The 16416-nt window shown below is 46.3% G+C and overlaps 2 protein-coding genes across 2 annotated transcripts in view; one reads left to right on the top strand and one right to left on the bottom strand.

Annotated features, from left to right (window-relative positions):
* ESR2 (estrogen receptor 2) overlaps nt 1-4566 on the top strand; it is a 72860-nt gene extending 68294 nt beyond the window's left edge. Inside the window, exon 9 of the mRNA XM_082218080.1 lies at nt 1650-4566. Within this exon, the coding sequence (XP_082074206.1) occupies nt 1650-1827 (178 nt within the window). The 3' untranslated portion in view covers nt 1828-4566. The remainder of the gene's footprint in view (nt 1-1649) is intronic.
* A 7878-nt stretch (nt 4567-12444) lies between these two features.
* SYNE2 (spectrin repeat containing nuclear envelope protein 2) overlaps nt 12445-16416 on the bottom strand; it is a 233618-nt gene continuing 229646 nt past the window's right edge. Inside the window, exon 112 of the mRNA XM_082236352.1 lies at nt 12445-14546. Within this exon, the coding sequence (XP_082092478.1) occupies nt 14321-14546 (226 nt within the window). The 3' untranslated portion in view covers nt 12445-14320. The remainder of the gene's footprint in view (nt 14547-16416) is intronic.

The following is a 16416-nucleotide window of genomic DNA, read 5'->3' as shown; positions in this document are numbered from 1 at the left end:
ATCTTTCTTAAATCTACTACTAAAGTTATTTAAATGCTGTGACAGAGTTTAAACTACTGTAATTGTTTTTCAAGTAAACTTTGAATACTTCCCATTTCGAGATGAATTCCTGTTTTGGTTTGTTCTTTGTTTTTTCTGATAAAATATCTAACTCCGCATAATTTGTTAACTTTTGGATCCATTCATGGTTAGAGGGGATTTCATCAATCTTCCACTTTGTAGCGATAAGAACTCTTGGAAGCTGCCCAGAGTTGCTAGGAAAACCCAGCCAGGTGGGCGGGGTATAAATAAATAAATCATCATCATCATCATCATCATCATCGTCATCTTGCTTTCACTGTGGCATATAAAAATATACTCTTCATTTTTTGCAGGATATCCAAATCTGTGATCCCCAGGAGATAAGCTTCTGGTTTCTCTTAAAGGAAATCTTTATTATTTTTTGTATTTCTAAGTGGATACTCTCCCAAAATGCCTGGATTTTTTTTGCATAGCCACCACATATGATAGAAAGTGCCTGAATTATCTCCACACCTCCAGCAATTACTTGGGACACTTTTGTACATCTTTGACAGTTTCCAAGGTGTTAGATACCATCGGTGTTGCATTTTTAGGAAGTTTTATCTTACGACATAACAGTTTGTGAATTTCCAATTATTCTTCCACAAATTTTCCCACTGTGGCATGGTTACCGAATATCCTAAGTCTTGTGACCACTTTGCCATGGCCTCTGTGACCTCCTCCTCCTTGACTTCCCAGTCAAAAAATTAATGGCAAGTCACAATGCATAAAATGCCACAAAACCATGTAAAAGGGTCAAACTGAGAAACAAGGACACACAACCTATAAAATTATTATTTTTTAAAATATCCCTGACCTCTTCCCTCTTCCCAGCTACTGTATTTTTCGCTCTATAGGACACACTTTTCCCCCTCCAAAAATTAAGGGGAAATGTGTGTGCGTCCTATGGAGCAAATGCAGGCTCCTTGGCTTCAGTGATAGCAACGTGAAGCCTCCGAAGCGCAGAGGGAGCGCTCCCTCCACGCTCCGGAGGCTATGCATTGCTTTCGCTGAAGCCTGAAGAGCGAGAGGGGTCGGTGCGCACCGACCCCTCTCGCTCTCCAGGCTTCAGGGATAGCCGCCTGAAGCCTCCGGAACGCAGCGGTAACTCGTGCTGCGCTCCGAAGGCTTTGGAGCCTTCCTTTTGCTGAATCTGGGAGAGCAAGACTCTCCTGTCTTCAGCGCAGCGCCCCTTCAGTGAAGCGGGAGGAGAAATGGAAGGGGCTCTGTTTCTCCTGCCGCTTCGCTGAAAGGGCGCTGAGCAGAGAGGGGGAGATTTTTTTTTTCTTGTTGTCCCCCTCTAAACAAGGTGCATCCTAGGGTCGGGTGTGTCCTATTGAGCGAAAAATACGGTACTTCTGCTGTCATGGTCTGGGAAAGGCTTCTGGAGGGTGGGGCAAGGCAGGTGGGAAAAGCTGTTGCCTGACGGACAGCAGAAAGTCTCTCTCCTGGTATCTGACGAAAGCTCATACCAAGAACTAACTTAGTTGGTCTTTAAGGTGCTACTGGAAGGAATTTTTTTATTCTCTCTCCCCACAGTGCATTTTAAACCTCAGTGCCTTGCTGTGACCTTTTCCCTTTCTTCACAGTAACAAAGGGATGGAGCACCTTCTCAGCATGAAATGCAAGAATGTCGTTCCCGTCTACGACCTACTGTTGGAGATGCTCAACGCTCACACCCTCCGAAACAAAGGGAAAACCTCTGCCTCTAATATCCAGGTCACCCCATCAGAACAAACTAAGAGCGCAGATGGACCTCAGCAGTGATCTTGTACCGGAACGGGAGCCCAGGGAAGCACCACGAAAACAGTCCCAAAATTCAAAATGTGTGTGTTTGCTTTAAAAGAAAGAAGGCACAAATTTTGATCTCTCTCTCGCCTGGAGTTTTTTAATGGGATTGTACGCTAATCTTTTTACACTGGATGCAGTATGTCTTGGAAAAGCCTCATGGGGTTGGAATGGAAGAATCTGCCGGTGAATGTAGCTTTATCATCAACTCTGCACTTCTGGAGTGCCTTTTAGAGGAGACTGTTGAAGTGCCATATGCGCCTTAAGCTTCATGGTTATCCTAGTTGGGTGGCAGAGCACATTTTTTTTGTAGAAAGAAGGAGGTTGGGTGATGCACAGACCTAGGGTTCCACTGCAAAAAAATGGGAGCAGCCTATTCTAACCGAAGTAGCCTATGAAATACGCTGTACATTACAGCAGACAGGAGAGATCCCATCCACCTTAAGAAACACGTGCTGTTCCAACTTGCAAAAGACATGGATAAGTTTACCTTTGCGCAAATGCGCCTTTGATCAGTAGTGGGAGACGGAGGTCCTCCTATTTAAAGGAAAGCACTTGGAGAGTTTGTATCCTGACCCACTTTGACAATGTGGACCAGAAGCTTATTTTTTATTATTACAAAGCTCCAGTTTGTATTGACTGTTATCTAAGCATTTGCCGTGTTTGATATCTGTGCTCAAGCACTTGAGTGGGTGCAAGGCTTGCCCTTCTCATTTCCTGCTGCAGACTCGTGCAACGTATTGCCATGTGTGGAGGAATTATTGCTATGAATAGTCAGAATTCGTGAGTAATTATTTCATGCTTAGCTACACAGGATCGATATGATTGTGGCTATAACTGTGGAAACAGGTTTTGGTGTCCATAAATGTATTCATCCTATGGGGGGGTGGTGGAAGCACAGAATAAGGTGCCTTCCGGTGGACCAATTAGAGTATGTCCCAACAGGAGCAAATGAACCTGCTATGTGCCATATCAGTGCATGAATTCCAATGCACATGCACAAACAGCTCTCCCAGTAGCAAGAGCTTCCCCAGTTACTTCAGTGGAGGAGGCATCTCTGCACACAAAAACAGAACATGCACAAGTTAATGTGAAAGACTGATTACTCCCCATGCAAATGTGCCAGCATTTCCTGTGTGTGTTAGCTAATGCACCTTGGATAGAAAAGGGAGCCTGGAGCATGTCTGTCTTCAGGCTTCATTGGAAAGCCATGGGAAAACTCTTGGATAGCTCAGTTGGTTAGAGCATAGTGCTGATAATTCGAAGGTTGCAGGTTTGATCCCCAAATGGGACAGCTGCATATTCCTGCATTGCAGCCAGTTGGACTAGGCAAACTCAGCCCTCCAGATGTTTTTGAGACTACAGTTCCCATCATCCCCAACCACTGGTCCTGTTAGCTAGGGATGATGGGAGTTGTAGTCCCAAAACATCCGGAGGGCTGAGTTTGCCTATGCCTGGACTAGGCAATCCTCGGGGGGCCTTCCAACTCTACAATTCTATGATTCTTACCTGCTTCTAGTATTCTTACCTGATACTTATCATGGGAAATGTCCAGTGGGAGGCAGCTTACCCCTAGACACCCTCCCATGTACTAGGAGAATCCAGTGACAACCACAGTTGCCTCTTTAGACCCGCACTGGCTGACACACACACACACCCTCCCAAATTTGACCTGTGGGAATAAGAAGCCCTGAAACTATATCAGTTTCCATGCAGTTAGAGCAATCTGGCCGTGTGCTTCCCTGCTCCATGGGCTGCTGAGACATTATTTGTATCTCGACTGCCAATTTATGCACTCTCAATTTATGGCACAAAAGCTAGAGCAAGGGCAGAAAACTTGTGACTGCCCAGATGGCAGCATTTCTAATGGACACGGATCGTGGGAGTTGGCATCCAAAAACATCTGCAGAGCCACAGAACACGCCCCCCCCCAGCCCTGAGCCAGTGGCATGCCTTATTTTGGACTGCAACTCCCAAATTTATGATCTTTGTGATGCCCCTTTTTTCTGAATTAAAACTGGAGGCACCTTTCACTCCTCTGGCACACAAACAGTTTGCAATGTAGTCTGTAAAAGCTGATGCCAAAATAATCTGTTGTAACAAAAACAATGTTAGAGTCTTGCAGCCCCTCGAAGGCTCCCATGGCTACCCCTCTGCACATAGAAACAGCTCAGTCCTTCACAAGTGTGACACTTTTTGTCCTGGCTCACCTGTCTCCCCACCTCTGCCTATCACTCCCCCTTCAAATCTCACCTGAAAACCCTAACCTTGTGCACTTTTTAACATGCCATCTCGGACTGTGGTTGCTCAGCGCTTGCTCCTATTCCAGTGCTCGTAGCTTCTGCCTGTTTGCTGTGGAAGCATTGTCGGATTATGTGTCATGTTGCCAGCATGCGGCCTTCTGACCAAGCCCAGTAGGGCCTCAGCAGGAGATGTGCCACCAACATGGCACCTAATTGTGCAGTCAGTGGAATGGGCGCAATCCCAGAGACGGCGACAGCCACATGTTCAACGTCACGTGTCTCCCAGGCCTTTTGCAACTTACCCTTCACTTTCACCGTGCCTTCATCTCCTTGTTGATTATATTTCACTGTTGCTTGTTTTGCCTCTTCTCTTTTGCTTTGTTTATTCTATGTCAGTTGTAATCAGGGGTCGTTTTACATCAGTGTGATGCCCGGAACGCAGCCCATTGGCACCAAATAAACATTGTGCAAACAAGCACTGCGAGACTTTTCTCCGTAATTGGACAATGTTGCAGGTGCATGGCCCTGTTTCATATGTGCATGATGTACATAAATTGATGTCTCTGTATACATGACGAATTACGGCTAATTGTTAGAACTGACTCGTTTTAGGAGATTGCTGATTTTGCAAACACCCCCTGACAAATCTATGTGTGAACCAGCCCAATGAAAATTTGACACGATGCTGTGAAGAAATGCTGGAGATTTATTCTGTTTGCTGAGCTAAAATGGACTTTGGATGCAAATATCAAATATCAAAAGGCATCACATTTTAACAAGAGCTAGGAATAAATATCCACTGGAAAAATGTAGAGATGCTGCCAGGCATTTTTGTCCCTCTCTTACCATTGGGATTTCTGACTCTTTGTAAAGAACAGAGTTGGGGGGAGGGGGCGGGACAAGACAGGTTACTTGTTATCTGGGCTGTGCATAAATGGTGACTCTGGGGGGTGGGGTACGGAAACAGTATGGAATTCATCTTCCTCAGAATTTTAGCTTTCATTTAAACCCTCCCCCCCAAAGTTTCTAGTTTTTAGGGATGTAAAGTTTTTCTTGAAATGCCTCCAGGGTGCAGCTGAATGTTTCAATGCCCTGAGTAGCCATTGCCCAGGCTCACATAGAGCAAAACCTGAACAAATTATGCAAAACAAGAGAACATAAGCAAATTTACTTAATTTAAATTAGTTGTGGTTGTTTTAAATTATCTAAATTAGATCCACCCTGTACACAACCCTGGCAAGAATGTTAGAAGAGATGGAAATGCAGTTGGAAAGCTCACTCTCGATGTGTGTGAAGACACAGATTTCCTAGTGTCATGAAGGGGATGGTCTAATCCAGAGGAAGAATAGGAGGAGCTCAAGGAGATGGATCTGGGCAATCCTGGAGAGTGTCCTGGTAGATGAGGGAGGTGGAACCAGGAACCGGAGAAGTGTCTGAGTCTGGGGAGGAGGCCAGTAGTCCGGGGAATGAAGAGAGGAGGGGGTGGAGCAAGGAGGCAGATAGAGGGGTGTTGTGCCCCTTGTCACTCGGCACTCCTCATCAGATACCTCCTGCTGAGGAGCTGCCACCCCCACCTCAGTATCTTCACCTACCAAATGAGACTAAATTGGATGCTGAGGTGGCGCTGACCCCCATCTCCATCTGCAAGGGCACAAGAGATGCCAATGCGAACCTCACAAGCCCAGCCCACTCAAAGGAGTGCCAGTTCTGCAGAGTCCTGGGGCTCTGACTGCTTGCTGCGCTGTGTGCTCTGCCCAAAAGCAAGGTGCAGGGGGCACATCGCTTGTTGGGTGTCTTGCGCTTAGCTATGTATTTATACCTCCGGTGTACCTGCTGTACCTTGTGCCTTGCTTATGTACCAATCTGACTTATGCATTAAAGCCTTTGCCAGAAACTGAGCTGGGAGTTCCAAGTTCTTCCTGCCCGAGTTCCTTCTAATTCCTGGATCCAGAGGGCACTCAACAGGTTCTGGATAAAGCCTGGATTTATCTGCAGGTTCTGGATTAATCTGCATTGGCATTGTTTGCAAAGTCATACTCACGGGCCTTTTCAGATTGAGTTTCAAAATATGACTTCTGGCTGCAGGGCCGGATTTAGGTTTGATGAGGCCCTAAGCTACTGAAGGTAATGGGGCCCTTAATATGTCCAGCTGTCCTTTGTCAACAACAAATTGTTGCTGTTTTTTGGGTTGAACATATGCTATATGGTAATTTATGGACCTAAAGCCTCTAGTCCAACCCCCTGCAATACAGGAATCTCAGCTAAAGCATCCATGACAGATGGTCATCCAACCTCTGCTTAAAAACCTCCAAGGAAGGAGAGTCCACAGCCTCTCATGGGAGTCTGTTCCACTGACGAATGGCTCTTACTGTCAGAAAGTTTTTCCGAATGTTAGTCGGAATCTCCTTTCTTGCAACTTGAAGCCATTGGTTCGAGTCCTGCCCTCCAGAGCAGGAGAAAACAAGCAGCAACTAGGATTCATTGCAAAAGGGAACTCAGTGCATGGCAGCCAAACTTGGACTTTGTTGTCACTGAGTGACAAGGATGCATAACTTTAGAGACAATTGCAACAAAAGATGGAGTGCAACTCTTTCCAACGTACAAATGTGTGTGACATGCTGGGTTCAAACAACTTTCCCCCCTGCACTTTCTCCTTCCAGCATTTGGTGGAGCATATTCTTTACACCAGCTGTTGTAGAAAATTTTGGGGTTGACTTTTGCAGCCCAACTCCTCAAGGGACTCTGAGTCCCTTAAGTCCATGATCAGTCAGAGAAGAATGGTTGAAGGCAGGAACCAGTAGAAGGAAAACAAGGAAGATCTTTATTTTCCTCTTGCAACAGAGTCCTCCCATTTGCAAGGGACCCAGAACAAAGATGTGCAGGAACTTAAAAAAACTTTAGAAGCCCATACGCTTAGCCAGAGACCACCCCAAAAGCATCATACATGTGTCACAGAAAGACAACAGACATTTGAATATGGCTTGTCTCCTGTCTGCTGAGATAATGCTTGCTGAAGGAACCTGGCCAGTTCCTTGGAGTCGGTGAATTTCTTAATTCTTGAATCCAGGTCACAGACCTGCCCTATTCATATACAAAATATGCCCTTAAGGCAGGATTTGAAGGATTTGTAAATGAAAGAACTACAGGGAAAGGTTTCTCCAAGATATTCCTTCTGCAGATGAAATATCTTGAGTCATTAGGAGAGCCAAGGTGGCATTTGGGATTCAGTTAAGTATAACTCTCTCAGGGAATGTTTCCTTAATTCTGAAGGCTGAAGGATTGCTTTTTTGTGGTGTGTGTGTGTGTGTCTGCTATGTGGGTGCACCCTAACATTTTATAACACAGTAACTAAAAAATGGAATGAGAAGCAGAGGTTATCACATACACAGGGGTCAGCAACCTTTTTCAGCCGTGGGCCGGTCCACCGTCCCTCAGACCATGTGGTGGGCCAGACTATATTTTGGAAAGAAAAAAAAGAGACAAATTCCTATGCCCCACAAATAACCCAGAGATGCATTTTAAATAAAAGGTCACATTCTACCCATGCAAAAACACATTGATTCCCAGACCATCCATGGGCTGGATTGAGAAGGCGATTGGGCCTCATCCGGCCCCCGGGCCTTAGGTTGCCCACCCCTGGCATACAGGGAACTCCTGCTTGTTTTGTTGGCTTAACTGCCCTGGGTGCTTGAAACTCTCTGCGAGTTCCTTTCATGACAAGCAATTTAGCACCTCCATTCATGATGACTGCTTTGGCTGTATATCTTTACTGAGAGCCCTGCAGTGTTTTCCTGAATTGCTAAGTGCAAGTATTTGGAAATAAGTGCCTCTGAAATTAGCAGTGCTTGTTTCCACAGAAGGGAGTTTGTTGAGGCTAGAGCATTCTCTAGCTCCTGCCACACAAACTGACTTCATTCCTTGCCTGCAGTGTTGTGCAAAACACAAGATAATTATGAATGTGCACCTTTGCTGTTATCACCTTTGAACTCGAAGCGTTCTTGGGATTGTGTTTTGGTGCCTTTCAGGAGCCAAGTTGGGTAAGGGAACTCTAACCCATTCTGAGGTCTTTCTACTAATGTAGAGTTTGTTTTTAGTTACAGGTAGGTAGCTGTGTTGGTCTGCCATAGTCGAAACAAAATAAAAAAAATCCTTCCAGTAGCACCTTAGAGACCAACAAAGTTTGTTATTGGTATGAGCTTTCGTGTGCATGCACACTTCTTCAGATACACTGAAACAGAAGTCGCCAGACCCTTATATATAGTGAGAGGGTGGGGAGGGGTATTACTCAGAAGGGTGGTGGGAATGGGTGATTGGCTGATAGGTGTGGTAAACCTGTTGACGACTGCAATAGGTCTTACAGGAAAAAGCAAGGGGTGAGATGGCTAAAAATAGCTTTATCATGTATAATGAGATAAGAATCCAATGTCTCTATTCAGACCAGGTCTCTCCATGGTTTTACGTTAAGTAATAAGTTGCAATTCAGCAACTTCTCTTTCCAGTCTATTTCTGAAATTATTTTGTAATAAGACAGCTACTTTGAGATGTTGTATAGAATGTCCTGGGAGATTGAAGTGTTCTCCTACTAGTTTCTCTGTCTTGTGATTCCTGATATCAGATGTATGTCCATTTATCCTTTGGCGTAGGGTTTGGCCTGTTTGTCCAATATAGAGAACTGAAGGGCACTGTTGGCATTTGATGGCATACACAATGTTAGAAGAGGAGAAATTAAACGGTCCTGAGATGGTATGCTTGATGTTGTTGGGGCCAGTAATGGTGTTGTCCAGGTGTTATGTGGCAGCAAAGTGACTGGGGAAACTCAGCCAGATGGGCAGGGTATAAATAATAAATTATTGTTGTTGTTGTTGTTTTTCAGTTTTACGATTGTAGGCTGCAGCTGATGGATAGCATGCAAACGGTGGCTTAAATCTTGCCTCTCAATTTCATCCCTGGCATCAAGAGACACTGGGTGCTTGGTGAGGGATCTCTGAAGTGGAGCAGCTAAAAGGGTGTTGACAGCCAGGAACCAGACACATCAAAGCCACATCCACAACATACATTCAAAGAGATCTGCCCTCTTGCCCTCTGTAAAGCAAAGCCACTTCCGGATTGCCCAGGAGGTGGGGCTGTGGGCTTCACGCCCACCCCACGTGAGCGGGGCTGGTCGCAGCCCCCGTGAGAGCAGGGGAATCCCGGGCGGGCCTGCCCCCCCAGCCAGCCAATCAGCTGGCTGGGGGCGTGGCCTGCCCTATTTAGGGCCGACGCAGAGGGGGCTCGCCCTCTTTTCGCCGGCTAGCCCTCACGTTTTCCCACCCTCCCTCCCTTTAAGTGGGCTTTAGGTAGGTCTTTGACTTTGCTATGGACTTCTGTCTGTCGCCGCAAGGGGCATGGTAGGAATTTTTCCCAATTGGCAATTTCTAGCCTTTTGGTTTTTCGCCTACCTCGTAGCAACTCGTCACAACTTCTCGGCATTGGCGGTAGGCATTGGTAAGAAGGGGTTAAGAGGATGTGGGGGGGGAGGAACGCCATCACCTCCCCCCAGTGAGCGAGGGGTGGTCCATTAAAGGACTCCGGGGGGCGTGGCGCTGTCTGAAGCCTATGGAGGTGTGGGCCAAAGGCACGCCCCAGAGCGGTGACCCGGGGGAGCTCCTAGTCAACGTGCCTCGGCAGGAGCCTCCCCCGATATAGTGTTAACCCTTCCCTGTGTCTCCAGCAAACGGGCTGGAGCTGGATAGTCGTTAGGACCAATGCCTAAGCCAATGCCTTTCATTCCTGAATTCAATAAAGTTGTGGCCTAATTCGCCCAATTAACCTTAAATTATGGTGTCTCGTGTCTTTATTTATCCTGGTGGGGGGCGGGAACTCGCCACGCAACAAACATAGCTTCACTCCTCTGCATGCAAACCCACAATTGTAAGAACTGTTAGCTATCCTGATGTTGTTAGTCTCAGCAGCTGGTACTGTTGACTCACGTTTGTAGCAGAGATTGTGTTGGCAGAAAATATAAAAGGGGATGAGCAAGTTGTTTCTACTAATAAGCTGTCATGGAATGGCTGGATACAGAGGAGTGGGGGGGGGGAGGCACCAGGTAAGGAACCCCCCTTTGGGAAAGAAGTTGGGGGGAGGGTTGATCTCTTTGAAGAAAGCATTAACTTCACTGACACCAATATTTTTTATTGCTGACCTGTTCCTGATTCCGGCTGGTGACATGAGCCGAAATTGACATGGATCTACTGCTAGGTTCTGTCCGTCTAGTGAAAACCAACGGGACCAAAAGAATTGTACACCTTAGTCCTGGGATGCTGAGCTGGCTCTGAGCCAGATGGGAGAGAGCCTAGCTCTGGCCAAGGACAATGGTCCACAGGTGAGCTTTTCTTCTTATAGCTATGGGTGATCGGCATTTATGTGCATCAGTCAAACTCCCATAATCCTTAATAATAATAATAATAATAATAATAATAATAATAATTTATTTATTTATACCCCACCCATCTGGCTGAGTTTCCCCAGCCACTCTGGGCGGCTCCCAATCAAGTGTTAAAAACAATACAGCATTAAATAGTCATAACTTCCCTAAACAGGGCTGCCTTCAGATGTCTTTTAAAAATAGGATAGCTGTCTTTTCGTTGACATCTGATCGGAGGGCGTTCCACAGGGCAGGCACCACTACTGAGAAGGCCCTCTGTCTGGTTCCCTGTAACCTCACTTCTTGCAATGTGGGAACTGCCAGAAGGCCCTTGGCGCTGGACCTCAGTGTCCAGGCTGAACGATGGCGGTGGAGACGCTCCTTCAGGTATACAGGACCGAGGCCGTTTAGGGCTTTAAAGGTCGGCACCAACACTTTGAATTGTGCTCTGAAACGTACTGGAAGCCAATGCAAATCTCTCAGGACCGGTGTTATATGGTTCCAGCGGCTGCTCCCAGTCACCAGTCTAGCTACAACATTCTGGACTAACTGCAGTTTTCAGGTCACCTTCAAAGGTAGCCCCAAGCAGAGCACATTGCAGTAGTCCAAGGGGGAGATAACCAGCGCATGCACCACTCTGGCAAGACAGTCCACGGGCAGATAGGGTCTCAGCCTGCATACCAGGTGGAGCTGGTAGACAGCTGCCCTGGACACAGAATTAACCTGCGCCTCCATGGACATCTGTGAGTTCATTCTTAATCATAGAATCATAGAGCTGGAAGAGACCACAAGGGCCATCGAGTCCAACCCCCTGCCAAGCAGGAAACACCATCAGAGCACTCCTGACATATGGTTGTCAAGCCTCTGCTTAAAGACCTCCAAAGTAGGAGACTCCACCACACTCCTTGGCAGCAAATTCCATTGTTGAACAGCTCTTACTGTCAGGAAGTTCTTCCTAATGTTTAGGTGTAATTTTCTTTCTTGTAGTTTGAATCCATTGCTCCGTGTCCGCTTCTCTGGAGCAGCAGAAAACAACCTTTCTCCCTCCTCTATGTGACATCCTTTTATATATTTGAACATGGCTATCATATCACCCCTTAACCTCCTCTTCTCCAGGCTAAACATGCCCAGCTCCCTTAGCCGTTCCTCATAAGGCATCGTTTCCAGGCCTTTGACCATTTTGGTTGCCCTCCTCTGGACACGTTCCAGTTTGTCAGTGTCCTTCTTGAACTGTGGTGCCCAGAACTGGACACAGTACTCCAGGTTAGGTCGCAGAATACAGTGGCACTATTACTTCCCTTGATCTAGATGCTATACTCCTATTGATGCAGCCCAGAATTGCATTGGCTTTTTTAGCTGCCGCGTCACACTGTTGGCTCATGTCAAGTTTGTGGTCAACCAAGACTCCTAGATCCTTTTCACATGTACTGCTCTCAAGTCCATCATCCAAGTCGTTGATAAAGATGTTGAATAAGACCGGGCCCAAGACAGAACCCTGTGGCACCCCACTAGTCACTCTTCTCCAGGATGAAGAGGAACCATTGATGAGACCCTTTGGAGTGTTTTCCTTCACCTCTTCCCATTCTTCTGAGGGTACTCATCTTTTCTGGTGGGCGCTGTTTGATCTTTTGTGAATGAACCACTGAACTGCAGGTGGCAGCTACCCAAGGAACTACCCGATCTTCACCCATGTGGACTGGCCATTGAATCATCTTAGGCAAGGAGCATCAATGGGCTGCCTTTTCCAGTTGAGCTTCTAGTGTATCCCTGTGGTCTTTGGCTATTCTTTCGTCCTGCCTTGCTCCTCAGTCCCGACTAATGGCTTGCCCCAATGGCTCTTGGGTCCTGCCTTGAACCAGACGGCTGTCTACCATGCCCCGCCCTCTCCCAATCCGAGCTGTGTTCCAGGAAACTAGATTTATAAAACATCAAGACAAAGAAACTCAGGACTGCTGCACACAGCCGCAGAATTTTAATGAGGGGGTTTGGGAAAAAGAAATATACACAGAAAATATAATTTGGATCCAGGTAAAACCGTTTCCGATCTCTCACTACCAACTTCACCTTAAATGTGACAAATCTTGTGAAGTTAGGGCGTGAGCCCCATGGGCACAAGATGAGTCCTGGATTCATCAGGCATAGCAACCAGTTTGTAAGCAACGGCTTAATCAAATGGCCCCAGGAAACATGAAGGAAACAGTCCATTCCTCACCACCACAGCAACTGCTATCCAGTGATATACTGCCTTGGAACATGGAGGCTCAATGTATTGACGATGGCTTATGTACCATTAAAGCTGTGCACACACACAGAGGGTTCACCCTAATGGCCAATGCTTGGCTCCCCTTTCCCTCTCTAGTTCTCCCTCTCCTATGCAGAAACCAGTGTGGAATTTGCTTCATCTTCAAGTGATTTTAATTCCCAGCTGAAGCAGCTTTGCAATGCAGTGTGCACGTTCTGGCAACCAGCATGGCCCTATGGTGTTGTCTCTGCACATGCATTTTGCTGCATAGGAATAGGGATTGATTGTGCCCTTCGATTATTAAAAATTATTTTTAAAAAAACATCCACGTATCTTTCTTTTGGCTTACTGTAAATTATTCAAAAAAGATTAACACATAAACATCTTTTGATTAAAAAGCCGCAAGTTTACACCATTGATTCATATACAAGTGAGATAATCAACACTAATTATGGTCAGCACTTTTTAAATATAAAACTATGAACAATGTAAGTCACCTACATGCAGCATTTTCATTTCTTTTTATTTAAAATAAAAGTACAAAAGAAGACATGAGACAAATCTGCAGTTCTAAGTACATACAGTGGTACCTCAGTTTAAGAACAGTCCTGTTTAAGAACGATATCGTTTATGAACTCCGCAAAACCGGAAGTTGTGTCCCGGTTTGCGAACTTTACCTTGGTCGAAGAACGGAATCCGAGGTACCACTGTACTAAAATCTTTGTTGTGGAAACTGATATACAGTGGTACCTCGGTTTACAAACTTAATCCGTTCCGGAAGTCCCTTCTTAAACCGAACCCATTCTTAAACCAAGGCGAGCTTTCCCTAATGAGGCCTCCTGCCGCCGGTGCCCTTCCACTGTTCGGATTCCATTCTTAGACCGAGATAAAGTTCTCAGACCAAGACACTATTTCCGGTTTTGCAGAGTTCGTAAACCAAATCGTTCTTAAACCAGACTGTTCTTAAACCGAGGCACCACTGTATCTATCAATCTGTCTATGTATCTATATGTATTTGTTAACTGGAGAGAGAGGGTTGCTAAAATACCAAAGTATAACAAGTATTTTATATATATTTATATAAAATCAAACCTTTCTTTTCACTACAATATCGAAGTATGGAAATAGATTTCTTTGCATGCAAAGCACCAGCTGAAAAATGGGTTCTCTCCGTCACACTAAAAGCTATTCTCTACAGCATTTGTCATTAGCTAAAAATCACATTATTTCAATGCAAACATGACATCATCTTGAAAATTCGTCTTCAGAAGACATTCTGGCATGGAGGCCATCAGCCGAGTGATCACACATTGTGCAAAAGTATACAGTATGTTGCTTACAGTTCAAAAATATATAGAAAAAAGTATTTTCCTGTACAAAACCGGGTTAACACCTGCCTCTGCCCCCGCCCCCTGCTTTCCAACCCATCCCAAATATTGAAATTGCTAGAGGATCTACTTCTTCAGTTGTGAAATCTGACGCATTCAGGGTGTGAAGTCCTCAGAATGGCAATAGCAGCATGAGAAGAAGAGCCTGCTGAGGAGGTTCATTTTGGTTGAGGTGCAAAAAAGCCCTTGGGACGCTTCAAAAGGGAGGAGGGCCATTGACAAATCGCAGCATGGGGTGGAAAGACCGGGCAAAGTTGTTGCGGTGTGCGCAGCTGTAATCTTCCTCCGAGAAAGGGGGAAGGGTAGCCAAAAGCAGGAGGAGAAGGAAGAGCAACTGAAGAGGGAACGCCATTCGCAGTACACGGGACAGGAAGCCACGGGTCTTGGGAGCAGCTGGGCTGGTGCTCTCCTCGTCATCCCCTCTGCAAATATGGAAGAGAATTTATACATGAAGCTGCATTCCGCTGAGTCAGACTTCATCTAGCCTAGGGTTTCCCAAACTTGGGTCTCCGGCTGTTTTTGGACTACATCTCCCATCATCCACGAAGACTGGTCCTGCTAGCTATGCATGATGGGAGTTGTAGTCCAACAACAGCCAGTTTGGGAAATGCTACTGTAGGGTGTCACGATCAGCAGCTACTCAGGGCGGCTTGCAACATATATAAAAACACAACACATTGAAAGGCTTCCCTATATCCTCTACTCAGACTGGCAGCAGCTTTCTGCAGAGCTGGTTTGAGGGCCACAAACCTTGTCCCTCCCTTCCGAGCCCTTCTACCCGGAGACACAAGAAGGAATTTGATGTGCTATTCCAATCGTTCCATCATTGCAAGCATCTCACCTTGGCAGATGGAATGATTCCATGCTCTCTTCTCTCTGTGTGTCGTTCTGGGGGTTCTCCTGACGCCCCACATGCCTTTTTTTTTGGGGGGGGGAATCTGTTGCACAAGTGGAAGTCGTTGTGCAGAGTTTCCACTGATGGGCCTCAGCTGAATCCCAGCCACTGTTGTGCACCTATCTGCATCTGGCAGACCTCTGGGTTTTAGCAGGTCTCACAAGCCAAATGTTTGCCCACCTCTGAGTTAGGTAAAGGTAAAGGGACCCCTGAGCGTTAGGTCCAGTTGTGGCCGACTCTGGGGTTGCGACGCTCATCTCGCTTTATTGGCCGAGGGAGCCAGCGTACAGCTTCCGGGTCATGTGGCCAGCAGGACTAAGCCACTTCTTGCGAACCAGAGCAGCGCACGGAAACGCCGTTTACCTTCCCGCCGGAGTGGTACCCATTTATTTACTTGCACTTTGATGTGCTTTCGAACTGCTAGGTTGGCAGCAGCTGGGACCGAGCAACGAGAGCTCACCCCGTCGCGGGGATTCGAACCACCGAGCTTCTGATTGGCAAGTCCTAGGCTCTGTGGTTTAACCCACAGCGCCACCCACGTCCCTCTGAGTTAGCATTGTACAAATTATGGACATTCAAGTGCTGGTTGTGTGAATGCAATTAATGCACCTGTTTTTGTTTTTAAAGAGTGTGGGCAAAAATATCCCATTCAAAGGTGTTTGCATTTCCAGGAAAGTTGCGGGTAGTGGCTCCCTATGCAATGCATACAGCATCTTTGAGGAGCCTTTTTTTTGGTCTCTGCTCAGACTTTGACAAAGAGGAAAAAGCGCTAAACTCCCCCTTCCTCCTTTCTATGGCCTTGATCCTGCTGAGATTTCCCTGTGGCTGCTATTTACATAATATACAATGTGTGTGTTAATTAACATGTGATTATGAGCACATCTAGCTTGGCCCTAGGACTACCTTCAAAATGCAACCTCCATTTTTAAATTAAAGAATCATAGAACCATAGAATCATAGAGTTGGGAGAGACCACAAGGGCCATCGAGTCCAACCCCCTGCCAAGCAGGAAACACCATCAGAGCACTCCTGACATATGGTTGTCAAGCCTCTGCTTAAAGACCTCCAAAGGAGACTCCACCACACTCCTTGGCAGCAAATTCCACTGTTGAACAGCTCTTACTGTCAGGAAGATCTTCCTAATGTTTAGGTGGAATCTTCTTTCTTGTAGTTTGAATCCATTGTTCCGTGTCCGCTTCTCTGGAGCAGCAGAAAACAACCTTTCTCCCTCCTCTATGTGACATCCTTTTATATATCATATCACCCCTTAACCTCCTCTTCTCCAGGCTAAACATGCCCAGCTCCCTTAACCGTTCCTCATAAGGCATCGTTTCCAGGCCTCTGACCATTTTGGTTGCCCTCCTCTGGACACGTTCCAGTTTGTCAGTTTGTCCTTC

This window comes from Podarcis vaucheri (genome assembly GCF_965113315.1).
Source record: "Podarcis vaucheri genome assembly, chromosome: 1".
In the NCBI taxonomy this organism is placed as follows: domain Eukaryota; kingdom Metazoa; phylum Chordata; class Lepidosauria; order Squamata; family Lacertidae; genus Podarcis; species Podarcis vaucheri.
This window is presented reverse-complemented; position numbering and strand designations above follow the sequence as displayed.